Genomic DNA, 16,776 nt, shown 5'->3' on the forward strand with positions numbered 1-16,776 from the left:
GCACCTGGCCTTATTTTGTCCTATTTTAAAAGGAGTCAGGAAGTGGTAGGGGATATTGGAAAGTCTGTTGTAGGGGTTTTGTTTCTCTCTGCAAGGCTGGGGCAATGGCAACTATTCTACAAGGCCTTTCCTTCCGGCAGGCTCGAGAAGCAGAGTTTGAGGCTGAGCAGGAGAGAATCCGGAGGGAGAAAGAGAAGGAGATCGCACGCTTGAGGGTCATGCAGGAGAAGGCGCAGGATTACCAGGCAGAACAGGTACCTGCTTAGTCGCGACTTCCCTCTACTTTTCCCACTCCCTTGCCTATCCATCCCTTTGACAGCCTGTAGAATGGCCTTGAGGGTGGAGATGCGGAGGAAAGGATGCAAGTTACCTAGACTTCAGTAGTCTGAGAAGGAAGGGGTGGCCTGCTCCCAGGGCCTGTGTCAGCAGGGATTGGGCAGTGCAGCCTGTGCTTAAGGTTCAAGAGAAAGTTTTTCGCTGCTCCATAAAGAAGAACTTTCAACCTTAACCAACTAATGAAATGTGCCACCAGGGGAAACTGCGGTATCTCCATCATTAGCAGTTTTTAAAATTAGAAGCAATTTCAAGACTGCCTGGAGATGTCTGAGGTACAGGGAAAGAACTGGGATGAGTGGGTTGGAAGGACAAGATGACCCCTCAGGTTATCTTCTAACCCAAAGGTTTGATGACAGGATTCCATTTCTCCTTTCCTAGAATAACTAGCTGCCAGAGAAATTCATGGTGCTTTTCAAAGCAGACTGTCAGAGTCTGTAAGTAGGTATCTTCTTAAAGGCACTTGGTCTGTACTTCCAGCTATTTTGTGCCCTCACTGGTCCCCTGCCAACATTCCCAGGATGCCTTGCGGGCCAAGCGCAACCAGGAGGTTGCAGACAGAGAGTGGCGCAGAAAGGAAAAGGAAAATGCGCAGAAGAAGATGGAAACAGAGGCTGAGCTGCGAAAAAGTCGGCTCGAACAGGTGGCTTTCAAGGAGCACGCTCTGGCTGTTCAGGTGCAACGGGACCGGGATGAGTTCGAGAGGATTCTTCGGTAGGAGGGGCCTGGGAACCTTGGATTCCTTTCTTTGTACTGTAGCAGGGATGGTCCATATTGGATAGAGAGAAGCTTTCTGGCATGTTAACAGATGCTCGTCAATCTTGTCTGGGTTGGTGGGATCATTATAACTAGATGGATGATTGAAACTTTTTTTTTTTTAATTATACTTTTAGTTTTAGGGTACATGTGCACATTGTGCAGGTTAGTTACATATGTATACATGTGCCATGCTGGTGCGCTGCACCCACTAACTCGTCATCTAGCATTAGGTATATCTCCCAATGCTATCCCTCCCCCCACCCCCCTCCCCACCACAGTCCCCAGAGTGTGATATTCCCCTTCCTGTGTCCATGTGATCTCATTGTTCAATTCCCACCTATGAGTGAGAATATGCGGTGTTTGGTTTTTTGTTCTTGCGATAGTTTACTGAGAATGATGGTTTCCAATTTCATCCATGTCCCTACAAAGGCCATGAACTCATCATTTTTTATGGCTGCATAGTATTCCATGTGTGTATATGTGCCACATTTTCTTAATCCAGTCTATCATTGTTGGACATTTGGGTTGGTTCCAAAACTTTTAAAAATCACTTGAGCCAAGAATTTTGTGATTAGAGAATTGGGAGATAGCACCTGGAATTGCTTAAGGAATTGGTGATGACTGGGATTATTTACCCTGGAGCAGTAAAAGTATAAATAAAGGTAAAAATCTGGTCCATTCTGCTGCCCTCTGACCCATGTGCCCCTGCAAATTGGGGATGAAACTGCAAGAGGAGTGGTTTAGGAAAGATAGAGAAAAGAACTTCAGACACTAAGGGTTGTGAGTCACTGGAGCAGGACTTTAAGGGAGCTGTTTGCCGTTCATTTGACAAATATATATTAAGCACAGAAATGCAGGGCTCTGTGCTGGATGCCATGGAGGACATTAGCAATTAACAAAACACTGCTCTTGCCCGTTCCACAGGAAAGGTATTAGAGATTTGTGTTTGGATGGACTGCACCTACATCAATCCATCTTTCTTCCTTGGTAGCTCTTTATCCTTTTACTTTTGTTTTCCCTTTTGGCTCAATGATAATTTCAACACATAAGTGGAAGCTAAATGTTCACATCTCTCACTGTTCTGCTCCCTCCCCAAAAGCAGTCAACAGTCACAGCTCCCATTGGTTTCCCTCTCTGCTCTATTTTCCACCAGTCAGACCTGGTCCCTGGGGGTGTTCTCCTGGTCTAACTGGGAATGACTCTCTTTTTGCTCTGGTTCAGACCCTACAACATTAGAATTTTTCAAAAGGAAACAAGCCAAGCAAAATTTGAATTGAAGGGATACAAAATTATAGACATTATGCTCAGATAAATAGAGATTAAACAGTATAGCATCACTTTCTTGGTTCATATGCTCTAAGTCCTTCCTCTTGGCAATGGGTAGTTAGTGGCATGCCAGACCAGGCTACCCAGACCGCTAGTTAGAGGCAGAGCAGGTCTTCGGGAGCCTCTGTCCTTACCAGAGCCAGATTTTTGGCCTTTTATTGGACTGCAGGCCCCAGCATGTCCCCCCTGCCATGATACCCTTTGGCTGTGTAATTTTCTCTGCCCCCAGGGTTGTGCCATGGTCACTGGACACCTAGTGAAGAAAGTAGCTTCCTAAATGCCCCCCAAGATTCTGCCCTTGGGCTACAGACTGCCTTCCAGATGTCTCCTCTCTCCTCCCTGGCCTCTATGCCCTTGGACATCTGTGTTGCTGTTAACAGGCACTAATAAATATTAATGAAATGAAATTTAAGTCCTACTTTTGCTGCCGACCCATTTGTCTTTCCTTTGCATCATTTGCCTGAAGCATATGCACTAGCCAGTTATTAAAGCTAGACCAGCCTTTTTGGAGAAGTTCAACTTCACCTATTGTTGTAGGTTAGTATCTAGGCCTAGTGTCTCCAGGGCCATGTGACCACCATGGTTGGTGTCTTTACTCAGAAGCATCTCTGCCACCGCCCAAATCCAACTTTCTCTGCCTCAAAAGCACAGCCTCCTGTATGGCCTATATGTGGACTTTTGTTTCTGGACAGAGGGATGTCCATACTTCTCAGCCTGTTGACTAAGCAGAGATAGCTGTCTTCCTCTACCAAGTGGTTTTTAGAAACGTCTTGGAGCTTTTGAAAAATACGATGACCAGGCTTCACTTCCTGGATTGTGATTTAAATGGTCTGGGATTAGGCCCATGCGTGAATCTGTTTCAAAAGCTCCCAGGTGATTCTAAAATGTAGCTAGGCTCTGTGATCACTGCCCTAACCCGATGGAACGACCAGGTTCATCCTCATTTGGATTTTCAACTGCCTGGCACCACCGGGGCTCTCTAGTGACACATACAAGTCCCCCTTTTCCACACTTACCCCTTCACTCGGAAGAGGGTGAAACAATAGAAAACTGTTCTAAATATAGGAAAACAATGGCAAGGCAAAGAGGAGAGTCCCCCTGCTATCAGAGATGTGTCTGGGAAGTCAGGATTTGGTGTCTAAATACAGAGGGCTGAGGAAGCCAACAGTATTCTTCGGGTAAACTGGGAAGTCTCTGTAGAAGGCACAGAATTTTAGGAGATGTTTGCATGATGGAAAGAGTTTCTGGGAGTGGGGAGGATGCCGCATGTATGGTGGATCTTGGAAGAAAGCTAGAGGGAAATGAGGAAATGAAGCAGTGTTGTAGGTACCTTTTGTTGGGGTATCAGTGACTCTAGGGGAGGAGAGCAGGTGAGAAATTCCTGCCTAAGATGATTTTACATTTCATTTTTTAAATTATGTTGAGAACAAAATTAGATGTTAGCTTAAGAAGGCCTATAAATGCATTTTTTTCTGAGATGCGAATGCATTTCATTTGAGTGTTTTCTGAGCCTTTCCTGTTGCCATTAGTGATTTTCTCCCTGATGTCAGGGTCCATCAGGTATTTTTGTGGAAGAGGTTTCTAAGGGAAATTTGGAGAGGTGGATCAGGAAGAGAACTGAGCGATATCAGGCTGAGCTCCTTCCTTCTTCCAGTAACCAGGGTGGAGCTAGCATGACACTTTACGCATCTTTTACATTTCCAAGCATCGAGGGAGGGAGGGAGGGAGGCAGGAAAGGAAGGAAGGAAGCAAGGAAGAAGGAAGGAAGGAAGGAAGGAAGGAAGGAAGGAGAAGAAATCTCAGGATAAGCTGGAGAGGAGTTATACATTGTTATCAGGGAGAAGTAGGAACAATAGTTCCCAGTGGGTGAAACCCTGGATGTAAGACTGGTTGCATAATTTTCAGGGCCCAGTGAAAATTGAGAATGTGTAGCTTGGGCAATGTAATGAGACTTCATCTCTACAAATAATAAACAAAAAATTAGCTGGGTGTGGTGGCACTCTCTTGTGGTCCCAGCTACTCGGGAGGCTGAGGTGGGAGAATCACTTGAGCCCAGGTGGTTGAGGCTGCGATGAGCTATGATAGCACCACTGCATTCCAGCCTGGGTGACAGAGCAAGAGAGTGTGGACTCCCTTGTTCAAAAATTATTAAGAATTTCAAAACAGTGAAAGCAGAGCATCAAACCAAGCTCGGGGCCCTTCTAAGCATGCCCATGACATACAGTCATGCAACCCTGGAGCTAGTCCTGGCTGGGTAGGAGAAGGGGGCATGCATGCGCAGCAGCTTTTGGGGCTGATCCTTGAGTTACAAAATGGGGCTGGAGCCCAGAGGGCTGTGGTCTCTGAGGCATGTCTACTGAAGGAGCCCACCCAGGAGGCTCCCCCACCACCTTTCCTGGCCTGGGCCAGCTCAGCTGAGTTCATTTCATTCCTGTTTCCCTCCCCCAGGGCTCAGAGAGAACAGATTGAGAAGGAGCGGCTGGAGGAGGAGAAAAAGGCCACAGGGCGCTTACAGCATGCCAATGAGCTCCGGCGCCAGGTGCGCGAGAACCAGCAGAAGGAAGTGCAGAACCGGATTGCCACCTTTGAGGAGGGCCGGCGCCTCAAAGAGGAGGCCCAGAAACGCCGTGAGCGCATCGATGAGATCAAGAGGAAAAAGCTTGAAGAGCTGAGGTGCGCTGGAATCTCCTCCTTTCCCAAATCCTCTTCCCTCCCCCAAAGAGATGGCACCACAGGCTGGAAAGCATGGGGATTTGGGGGTGAAGGGCCATGGCAGAGATGCTCAGGGAGAGGCCGTTCTCCCCACCCAGGGCTCATCCCTCCGAAGGGGGCTCCAGCAGAAAGTCCTGGGATGGGGTCTTGCTGGCTCTCTGGGAGCTCCTTGGCAGGATGCTGGAGCCTTGGCATGAATGTGTGTTTGGGGGGTGGATTGTGAGAGCAGGGTTGGGGGGTGCAGGCCCCCAGGTTCTGTAAACCCCACCCAGAGCCTGCTTCCTCCCACCTCCTGTCTGGTCCAATACCTTTCCTTATACCTGCCTGCGTTTCCCCGGCAGAGCCACTGGCCTTCCCGAGAAGTACTGCATTGAAGCTGAGCGCAAAGCTAACATCCTGCCAGCTACCTCTGTGAACTGAGGGGAGCCTTCGTGGCCCTCAGGATGCCTTCGGGGGACAGATTCTGCCCAGTCTCTGGGTGTCCATAATTGCTGCTAACCTAGACATTTCATAGTTACAGATTAAATCTACTTGACTTTAAGGAACAGCTTGGCTTTCTTGTGGGAATGTGGCTGCTACAGGGTACTGAAGGTGGAGTAAAATAGGTTGTGGGGGACCCGAGTGTGGGTGGTGTGGTGCTGAGGGTAAGGGAATGAGAAGATGCTCTTTTATGATGGTTTCTCCTAAGACAGGAGGTCCCTTTGTTCTGGTGTCTCCTGGCCTTTTTGTGATTCCCTGGGATCACAATCTTGTCTCAGTTCCACCCTGACGCCCAGTTCAGAAGCATTTCAGGGCATTGAGGCAGAGCTACAGTTGCCTCTCAGTGGGGGCTGGGGCAAGGCTTGGCCAGGCGGAGCTGGTGAAGGAGGCACCAGGGCCAGGTGAGGCAAGGCTCTTACTGGGATCACACCCATGACTCAGATCACATCTGTGGAGGGAGTGAAGTTTGAACCTGGGGCTCACTCTGCCTGTCTCAGCTCTCTCCCACCAGAACCCTTTCAATTCCAGGCAATGCTGCAACACAGACACAGGCCCATGCCCCACTAGGGCACACCAAGAGCCCTGCACTCTCCACCCTGCCAGTCCAGTCCCCTCACCCGAACTCAGCCCCTCCTGTGGCTGGGCTCTCCTCAGTCCACCTCACTCCCATAGGTGGCGCTCCCAAACCATTTTCATCTGTTTTTAACTTGTCTCACTTTGCCCCAAACTATACTTTAATCATTCATTCACTTATTCAGATACTGACTGAGTGCCTACCACATGCCAGGTACATTCCAGGCACTCACTGAGCACAACAGACCTTGCTGCCCCCTCAGAAGCTGCTAATTTATGCCGGTCTGCTCCTGTTTTCTCCCCTGAGCTGCTCCCACCAAATTTCTTGTACCTTTGGAATCATCTCTGCCTTTTTGGCCTCTCACCTGGTTGTCAGGTACCCCTTTGGGGCTGGACTGCTAGCTTCTAGGGATGGAGCCATGTCCCCTGTTTTTGTGTGCCTAGGGGAAAGGGCTTTCCTCCAGCTGCTGTGACAATGAGGTCCCTCTCTACCCCTGGGGATGGATTCATCTTTCAAATCCAGAGCCCAGTCTTGCCTTCCCTGATAGGCCCTGCACTAGAGGAGGTGAGGAATCTGCTGGGTGCGTCCTGGATGTTTACAACTCCAGGTTACAAGGGCCTCAGGCAAGAGTCCTCTTTTCATAGGGCCCAGGGAGAGTCAGTAAGCTGTTTCCTGTGCTTCCTTTTCCTCAGGACAGCCACAGCTTCCCCAGGTGCCTTCTCCACCTTTTCCACCAGGAAAGATTGTTGCCCCGCCCGACCAACTGTTTGGGAAAGAGGCTTTCTCACCGTCCCTGCTCAGCACCTCTAACTGCAACCCTCCTTCCTAGGGAAGCTGATGCCTTCCTCCCTAGGGGTCTTGGGAAGATGTGGTACCCAGCCTCGGATGGGAGAGAAGACATGACAATGCCGCTGAGGATTCTGGGACTCATCTGCAGTTGGGGCACTGGCAAAGGTTCTCTCTGAGCATCACCTGTTGCTTAGCTGATGCCTGCAGGGACCAGGGAACAAGGCTTTGCCTAGTTCAGGAGACACTCTTTCCCAGGAAAGCTAGAAAGAGCCTGGGTGCTTAAGAGTTTGCCTAGGCTCACACCTAAGTCATCCATCTCAGGGCTGGAAAAAATGGGCCACTATGGAGAAAGGATTGAGGAGAAAGGGGGTTCCACACCCACTGCTAACTTCTGAGCCCACTTAGACAAAAATGGGCCAACATCATAGGTTGAAAGTAAGGCCAGCATTTGACCAGAGCTGCTGCTGGTGAAAATGTAGGTCTTTGGGTCCGGGAAGATCCCAAAGCCTTACTAAAAGTGAGTGAGACTGTCGACTGGGTCTGGACACAGGGGCAGTTATAGGTTACGTGAATAAAGGCCTGGCTTTGGAGAAGAGAGAATATAGCCACTTCTGAGCAAGTGAAGATGGTTTGGGAGAGAATCTCAGGGCTCTGCCTCAGGGTTGACCCTTTTACTCTCATCAGGAGTTCTCCATCTTGGAATTGGCCCATGAAGTGGAAGAGAGTTTCAATTTCTTCTCTTGGGATTCCTAAGAAGTCACACCCAGGCTTTCATGGGCTCCAGAACTAGTCTGAACCAGTAAGAATCTAGTTCTAAGATGCCTGACACTCTTGAGAGCCAGGCAGGCAGTTGGGATCTGAGGCCAGTCAACTACATCTGGGCAATCTTTTATAAACCCTCTACCAATCTCACTCAGAAATGGCAGTGGGGATAATTACAGAGAAATCTCCCAGTGTTAAGTGGGGATTGGTGGGGTTAGGCTGCATGATAGTAGTGGCAGACTCAGCAGGACACTGTGTGAGCTGAGCCTGCAGAGTAAACCTAGGGCCTGGAGACAAAGAGAAAATGGGCATTCTTTTGAGGACTTCAGTGGGTTCCTAGGCTCAGTCTTGCTGCTAGAGGTTGGACCTTTAGTGGAGGTGCTTTCTGCTGAGGAGGTTTAAGCTTTCCCCTTCTCATGCTCAAAGGCGGAGATGGTGAGCTCTGTGTGCTCCTCTAAGCCACTGAATCAACACAGGGCTGTGTGAGAGGCTGTAAGAGATAAGTAGGAAGTGCAGTTTGCTGCATCATCTTTGTTAATATAAAGCCTTTTTTCTTAATTGCCAACACTATTATTGACATTGATATATGGGTATCTGATCTTTTCATATCTACTTTTTACATTATTTTATGTATAAAGGTACATATTAGCTTCCCGTGGACTTCCCAGCCCCCTGTCTTCTGCCTTGGGGGTCTTCCAGCCCTTATAATGTCAGACTGAACTAGTCCACTCTAGGGAATCCAGGGGTTGGGCTCCCTGCCGGGGCACTGAGTCAGATCAGCAGGCAGTTGCTTCCCAGGCATGTGCCTCCTGGCTCCTGGCTGGGCCCTATGTCCTACCTGCCCACATGTGCCTGTTGTGGGTTGGAGGCGGTCTCAGTACTTTTGCTTCTGCGGCAGAAGCAGCTCCAGCTGGATGTGACTCAGCAGCTGCCCTGGTAGCTAAGCCATGCTGTCCCTGACTCAGTGGGGTGCTGGGATGTCCTTTACTACCCCTGAAAGCCTCAGCACCCCCACCTGTGACTCGAGTCACAGCTGGACATTACTTGGTCTCAGTAAAAGCATTTGGATTAGGCTCAGATGAAAGGGGCTGAGAGAGTTCAAAGACAGACAGGGCTTTCAGGGTGAGGACAAGTGGCCGTGGTTTAGGTGATGGTGGAAGGAGACGCTGGAACCTCAGACAAGAAGTCTGGATTTGTGGGCTGTGGAGACTCAGGGACAGTGAGCTCCTCACTCTATCTCTCACTCTCTCTCCTCCTAACTGCTGCTTCTGCAAAGAGTGGGAGCCTGGCAGAGAACTGTGAAAGAAGCAGATGGCTCACTGCAGACCATAGGTCTCTTCCCCTCCTGGGCTGCTGCCTATGGCAACCTGCCTCCCCTACCAGACTCTGAGATATGTCAGGGGAAATCATGCCCAGGTTACCTGGAAGGTCCTCATTTCCGACACTGCTGAGTTATTCCTGAGTTATTCTTGATTTGTCTGGCTTTAAATAGCTCAGACCTTCCCTCTGTCCTGGCCCCAAACCTCACATCCCTCCCAGTTGGGACATTCTCCTTGAGGCGCAAGCTCTGTGTTTCTTTTTGCATTCTCACCCATGTCCTCTTAAGAAAGGGCTAGTCATCATCTCAATACCTTTTGACAACTTTGAGGCTGGACAGGAGTAGGGTTGAGATTTTAGAGGGCTTTCTCAGAAGACTCCCAGAAAGAAGAGTCAGAAGTGGGTGAATGGAAGTGAGGAGCAGAAGGGCTGGGCCTGGAAGAACCTGTCCAGAGCCAGTGAATTTTCTGCATGGTCCCTGGGAAAGACTTCCCTGGGTAGTGGGGATGGACACCAAATCTTAGAATCTCAAAGCAGAAAGGGACCCCAAAGACCCTCTGATGCTTGAATATCCTTTGTAAACTCTAGTCAAATGGTTGGACAATCTGAGCTTGTACATCCTGAGAGACAGGGTGCTCACTACCTCAAAAGGCAACCCAAACCATCTCAGATTCGCGCTGATGCCCAGAAGTTTCTTAATATTGAGTCAATATGTCTTCCTGTGTATCCAGTGTGTGGACCGAGTTCTGCTCTTTGTGACCACACAAGGCAGGGCCAGGCTCCTTTTACATGATATTTCTTCAGATATCTCCTACCCTGGCTGCTGTGCAGCCTGACTCTGAGGGGAAGTGCCTGTCATTCTAGAAACACAGGGCTCTCCTGAGCATTTCAGGGAGGGGAGGAAACTGGGAGAAGTGGGGAATCTTCAACTTTATCCCTTGGGCTGGGCCTGCTGCTCTCCTGCCAGGTAATACTTCTGCTGTCACTGCAGCCCTAGCAGCGCTCTGTTGCCTCTGAGCCCCACCCCTGTGGCACCACCTTCCCCTTGACTCCTTCTATCCCAGTGTGCAGGCAACAGGAAACAAATACAGAGGGCAGAGCAAGGATTGGTCAGGACAGGCTTAGTGAGAAAGGCTCTGAACGAGACACACACCAGCTGCAGCTTCGTACTGATGCCTGCCAGCTCCTACCCACCTTCCTGGGCAACTGCCAGCGGGGCAAGGCAGGCCTGGGGCCACCCTGCAGGTCAAGGGGCACCACAGTTCTACTCTGTAGATATGTGTTTGGGGAATCCAGATGGCAAAATCAAAGGCAAGTTTTATTTCTACAAATTAAAATGTCAAAGTCCCATTGGACCTGTGGATTAATTCATCTCAAAGTTTCTCTCCCCATAAACAGACAGACTCATGGTTCAGGACGATCAATTTTAGTTGCTTAATCCACCCGATGGCCTGGCTCTGATCCCAGTGAGGTGCTCTGGTGTTCTGGGTAGAAGGTCCCAAGAGGTTCCGTTCTCAAGGATCTTCCTTCCTCAGTTAAAAAATAATCATCAGCTGTCACTCCTGGCTTTGCTCTTCTCAGTCCATGTCTGGCAGGGACCTGGCTTACTTACCAAGCCCAGAAATATTCCCCTGGCCTCCTCTCTCCACCCGCTACTCTTTTCTCTGGCACGCCGTTGTTAGTTATCCTTCAGATCTCGGCTTAAACATCATTGCCACTAAGTCAGGAGCCTTGCACGTATTACTGCATCTTACCACATTGCGGGCCAGGAGCTATTTCCGTGTCAGATGGGGTGTTCTGTAAGGATAGGGACTGAGTCTCCTTAATTGCCATTTCCCCAGGGCCTAGCATAAAGCCTGGCTGTTTGCTGAATGAATGAAGGTTCTGCAGGATGTGGTTGATCTTGGCGAGGTGAAGATACCTTTATCTTCAAAGCCTCTTCATTCTTCCTCAGATCTGTCATCAGGGAATCACATAGCCTTTACAAGTGATTTCTTCTCGCCTCCACTCATTCTCTTGCTAACAATTCAGTTGGTGGCATTCAATCGCCTCCCTTTGCTCTTGTGCTTTGTTGATGTAGTGACAACTCCAGCCACTCCTTTAATTGATGGGGACTATGTGTGTGCTGCTTGCTCTTCTGAGTCTGTCAGTTTCAGGACATTGCTTGATGGGAGAGATGTGGGCATATCCAGGCTCCTCCTAGAATCCCACTTCTTCTGAAGTGTACCAGTCAGAACCACTGAGGTTTGGGAAACCTAAGCAGGGGCTTGGGGAGTCCCTGTGTCACCTGTGTTCACGGCTCTTCCCTGCCAGCTTTGATTTGAGCCTTAGTTTCGAACCCAACCCACACCCTCAAACTTAGCCCCACATGTCGATCTCATCCCTCTCTGTAACCAGAACCCGACGTTGTCCCATCACCACCCATGCAACCTCTGAGCCCCCTGCCCTTCTCATGCAACTATGGCCTCACCTGGCAGACCTCCACCTCCAAATCATCACTGAAAGCTGGGTGGACAGACAGCAGCTGCAAGGCTCCTTGGCTTCTCTGTGACTCTTTGCCTATCCATTGTCACTCACAGCTTCTGCTCCCAGAGTCTTACCTCAGAGGTTTCCTCTGCAGGACAGCTCCTCCCTGGGTGCTGCAGGGTGAGCCCTGGGCTACATGGGGACTTGGGAGAGGGGGCTGAGGAGCTTGCTGACTGTGTGGGAAGGAGTTTAAAATGAGTCAAATTGCAGTGCCAGCCAAGGCAGGGGTTGTGGGGAGCTTGATTGAGCCTGAGCCCAGGGAGTCTGGCGGCCACTGAGAGGGGTTGGGGTGGGCAAGTACAGGCAGGGGAGGGCAGGGCTTAGAGGAGTGGGGTGGAGTTGCCATGAAAGGGACTTTGGAGGAAGAATAGGCTTTGGAGGAAGAGTAGGCAGCCCAAGCCCTCTGTCTGTCCTTCCCAGAAAGGTTCTGGGGCTGGGCTGCACTTCATCCGGTAAGCAATCTGTGGCCTTCTCTGAGTTTTTGTCCAGCCTCTTCCTACCTCCTGTATCTCCCTGTTTACTCCTTTCTAAGCCTGTCTTTGATTTTCTGTTACTGTCTTAGAATAGAAGCAAATACCAGTCAAACCAGGGCCATTCTTCCCTGGAGAGTCATGGATTTCTTAGGAAAAAGCAAGGGGCCCTTTTGGAAATTTGTATTGGTTCCCAGCTCGTGGCCTGGGCCCTCTGCCTCCTCTGTATCCCTCTGAGTCTCTGGAGGGGCCATTTAGACCATGTGTCTTTCTGTCTGCCTCTGTCCCTGTCTCTGTCTTTGCCCCTTAACTCATCACTATCTCTCCCAATCTCTTTCTTCTCTCTCTCTGGGGTCACAGGGGGAACCCCGGTAGTCTCCTGGACCAGACCTTTATAAAACCTGAGAAGGAAGTGGGTGGGGAAATGAGATGTTTGGGCTGGAGACTGGTTGGGGAAAAATGAAAGGGAGGAATTGGGACAGGGGTCTTCCTAGGAGTGGGGCCCTCTTCCACTGCTGAGGATAAGGCCCAGAGACTTACATGGACTGTGAGCTGGGCCCAGAGGGAAGGGACTGTAGGACTGTGACATATGCTTTGGAAACTATGCTGACACCCCAGTGCCTTCACCCCATCCACAGCCTCCCCACTGCTGCCCTCCCCGAAAACCCTGCAGGGCTCAGGGTTTAGGGCTGGAAGGCTGACAGCTTCTTTTATAGGACTCAAATTGCAAAAAGGTAGCAATTAAGCCTCAGAGGGTCAAGGGGAAACAACAATGGCACTCTGCCCTTTCAGGCTTTGAAAGACCCCCATGTGGTGCCCCATAAAGCGGCTGTTCTAGGAGCATGTAGGCCCTCAGTTTCTCCCAACTCCCATCTCCTAAGGACTCCAAATCCAGACCACCCCTCCTCCCCACTCAGTAAGACTCCCTCTGATGGACCCCATCTTCTAGTTCGGTTTGGTGTCAGAGCCCAACTCATTGTCAGTAGCTTCCTGCGTCTCCTCCCCAGATGTTTTTCCTGGAGCTTGGCCAGGTAGTGAGCTTTAGTAGTGGAGCAGGGCTTCAGAGGGTCCATTCTCTATGGGATTTAGTTGCCTCCTACCCCTTAGATGGGCTCGTGTACATTTGGCTTCCTCCTCCAAGTCTTGGGACCCCAATCAACATGTGCCATTAGTAGTCTCCCTGCACTAAGGATTGAAAATTCTAGCCAAACCTGGATTTAGCAGATGGAGGCTGAAGTCTTTCTATATTAGAAATAAAACCTCATCTTTGATCCCCATCAACTCCCGCTGCTTACGTGTCTTTAAACCATGTTCCAACCCTAACCACAGCCTATTTCAACGTGAATCTCAAACTTAGTTCTAACCCAATGCTAAATCAATCTAAACCCAGCCTTTGATTTAGCCCTAACTGTATTCCCAGGCAGAGCTGTAAATGAAACTAAAACTCTATTCCTTATTGTAACACAAATCCCAGCCATAAACCTGAGCCTCAATTCTAGCTGTATTTCTAACCCTAATCCCAACCTTAACTCTAATCCCAACCTCAAATCTGACTTCAACCTCATTCATAATTCAACTAACCCCAGACTTAACCCCAGCTCTAACATTAGCCCACATCCAGAACCCAATTAAATCTGAAGCCTGCACTGTAGTTTAGTGGAACCACAACGTTACTGCTTTCTCCTCAATCTCTCTGTTCGTGGTCTGACCTGTTTTCCCTCCCACTCACCCTGACCTTCCATGGTTCTTGTTCGTGAGTGGGTCTAGTAATCCACAGGATCACCAAGACCATTTTTTGGACCTCTCTGGACTGACACCCTGGGTACCTGGGTATCCCAGCTTAGGCACCAGCCGCATTGGCTGAATCCCCATGTTTCTCCAGGTCTCTGTTTCCCCATCTGTAAAATGGGGATAATGATCCCTGCTCTTCAAAGGGAGCAGGACAATCCCATAAACCTAAAAATAAATAAGGAAATAAAGATATTCATTGTGTACATCTGGTAGGTCTCAGAGCGCCCTGTTATTGTTGGGAGTTCAGGTGCAACGGCTTGGAATGCAGAGACGCGTGGACTCCTTGTGTTTCCTTAATGTTCTGACTTATTTTTCCCCAGAGGGGTGGGCCCTGGCAGCATCCCTGAGCCCCATAACTCTCCCTAACACTCTTCCTCCTCTGCCCTTTCTGTGCCCCATGGTAGGGATGGGGGCAGTCCCTGACTCCTTTGAGGGAGTCGAGCTATTGAATGGGGTCACTCATGTCCTGACTCCCACCATGGAGTCCAACAAGGCACATGCCCATTCTGTCCCCCTTAGACAAACCAACAAGGGGGGGCCCTTCACTTGCTCCCCATGCCTACCAGGACCCTCCCCACCCCAGCACGAACTTACCCAGAACTGTGCTGGTTTAGTCAGCCCGATGACCAGTCCAGGTTATGAGGGTCCTTGGTCTCAAGGACCCAGTTAATACTGGGACTGCATTAACCCTCAAGACCTGGCTACTCTTTCTGGGCAGAGAAGTCAGGACACCAAGCGATCCCTCAAGAAGTTCACTCAGAGGGGCTTAGCCATCCTCACAGAGACACCCTGACACAGACATCCTGCCTCCCTCCCACAGACATTGCTGAGGGGTGCACACACTTACACAGGCACCCCCTTCCCTGGTCCTCTTGGCGCTGTTCTCTCCAACACTCCCTCACCAGCCCATCAGTCACCTTACTCCTAGCACACACCCTGGACCCCCCATAGCACCCCTGCTCCCAGGGGTCCCCTACACTTGGGGATGGCCTTGAGTCAGGTATGGGTGTGGAGGACAGTTCCAGAGGGGACAGCCAGGAGGAGACTCTGTTCCTGCACACACCCCTTCTCTCCTCTTTCAGCTCAGGAGGCCTGAGTCCCTTTGAAAGGCCTGAAGCCTGGGGGAAGGTGGGCTGGACACTCCTGGGGAACCCTATGCCCTGGGATCAGGATTAACTCTTCAGGGCCTGGCCACTCTTTCTCCCAAGACTGGCTTCTCCTTCCTCTTCCCCACTTCCCCCAGGGAAGGAGGCAGCAAATGAGTGGTGAGGGGAGCCCTTGGAAGCTGCAAATGAGGTGACTGTTGTCACCCTGAGGATGTGGCCAGGAGGAAGTGAAGTTTAACAGGTGCCTAATTACAAGTCCCGCTGGCTGTCCTGTGCCACTCTTAGGACAGGGAAGAGCTTGGGTGAGGGCTGGGTAATGCCCAGGTAGGCCACCCTGTCACCCTGCTAATTAGGGTTCCTGGGACTCCTCCCCAAGGCGGGGACCAGGCCCCCTCCCTCCCATAGAAATAACTCCAGCTGCTCCCCAGCTGGGCACTCATTGCACCTTCCTGCCACCCCAGGCAGTGTCTGGGCCCTCAGCTCCCCCTCCCTCCACCCACCCCCTCACACCCACCACTACGACCCCACGGGATACCCAGCCCAGACGGAGGAAACACCGAGCCTAGAGACATGAGAGTTGGAGGAGCATTCCACCTTCTACTCGTGTGCCTGAGCCCAGGTACGGGGCTGGGCAGGGGGCAGGGTAGCCAGCATGAGGCTAGGTGGGAAGGAAAGAGGCAGCAAGGGCTCACAGTGGAGCCTGGGGCTGCCTGAGTTGCCTGGAAGGGTGCTGCCCACCCTTGCCCTGCTGCAGCCGGGTGTGGGTATTACCAGGGGACCTTTCCCCAGAAGACCCTGTGCCTGATGTTCAGGGTGTGTGTCTGTAGTGCAGAGGTCTTTGAGTGGATCTTTATGTGTCCCCTGTTGGGCTCACACATGTGTGCAGGTGCCCTGCAAGCTCATGCCGTGACTAGGAGGAGAGGGATTGATTGCTCTGCAGGAGCTGGAGGTGGGGTAGGAGAGAGGTAAGCACGGGCATTGGGTGAGGGCTCAGGAGGAGCTTGGGAAGGATCAATTTTCATCAGACTGTGTGCTATTCCCAGCGCTACTCCTTCTCTCCCAAGGCCAGGGCCAAGGGGCAGGGAAGTCTCTTGCCTTGAAAGGGCAACAGACTAAGTCTGGTGTAAGTCTGAGTGGTTTCTTCCATCATGGCCAGTGACAGCTCAGGCCTGAGACCTCAGCCTTGGGCCCCCTGTGCTATGACAGGGCAGTGCCCCACTCTAGGATGAGGCCTGAGGGTGGTGGGGATGGCAACTCCAGAGACTTCTCACCCCACCAGGACAAGTCCACAGGGCAGGGCTCAAGTTTGGACATTGTGGCTTCCTGCCCAGGTTGGGGCAAGTTCCACCAAGGGGCATTCTATGCCAACATCACTGGAAAGGGCTCCGAGTCCCTCTTGCAGTCTGGATTTGGGATGAAGGGGCATGAAGGAGGAATTTGGGAAGGCGGGGTGACATTTTCAGCCTTTGTGTGAGCGTGAATGTGTATGTGAGTGTGTGGGTGCGTGCACCTGCGTGGGAATGATGACATTTCCGGCAGGATAGCTGCAGCCCCTCTCTGTCTGATGAGAGCAGGGCTGGCAGAGTCCACTCGGGAGGCTCCAGCTGTGCTGTGGGGACCTGGACTTCCCCCTGTGTGGTGTGTCAATGGGTGTGTGAGGACAACTCAGCACTGGCTGCATTAACGCATCAATACCCTCAGCTGGAGCCGCCTTTTCTCCCCTCCCTTACCTCCAGAGGGAAGATCAGGAGTTCTGGAAGCACGTTGAAGATTCAGAAAGAATTTGCAAGCAGAGAGTAGGCACCACTATTGAGATGACACCCCGTAAAGC

The 16,776-nt window shown here is 50.9% G+C and overlaps 1 protein-coding gene across 8 annotated transcripts in view; it reads left to right on the forward strand.

Moving 5' to 3' along the window:
• Positions 1–5,671, forward strand: part of CFAP45 (cilia and flagella associated protein 45) — a 28,666-nt gene extending 22,995 nt beyond the window's left edge. For all 8 annotated transcript variants that reach the window (XM_016960710.4, XM_063786338.1, XM_063786261.1 and 5 more), the window contains 4 exons: positions 141–254; positions 854–1,047; positions 4,867–5,091; positions 5,472–5,671. In XM_016960710.4, the coding sequence (XP_016816199.3) occupies positions 141–254; positions 854–1,047; positions 4,867–5,091; positions 5,472–5,550 (612 nt within the window). In that variant the 3' untranslated portion in view covers positions 5,551–5,671. The remainder of the gene's footprint in view (positions 1–140; positions 255–853; positions 1,048–4,866; positions 5,092–5,471) is intronic.
• The last annotated feature ends 11,105 nt before the right edge of the window (positions 5,672–16,776 follow it).

Source organism: Pan troglodytes, chromosome 1 (genome assembly GCF_028858775.2).
Source record: "Pan troglodytes isolate AG18354 chromosome 1, NHGRI_mPanTro3-v2.0_pri, whole genome shotgun sequence".
Classification (NCBI taxonomy): Eukaryota; Metazoa; Chordata; class Mammalia; order Primates; family Hominidae; genus Pan; species Pan troglodytes.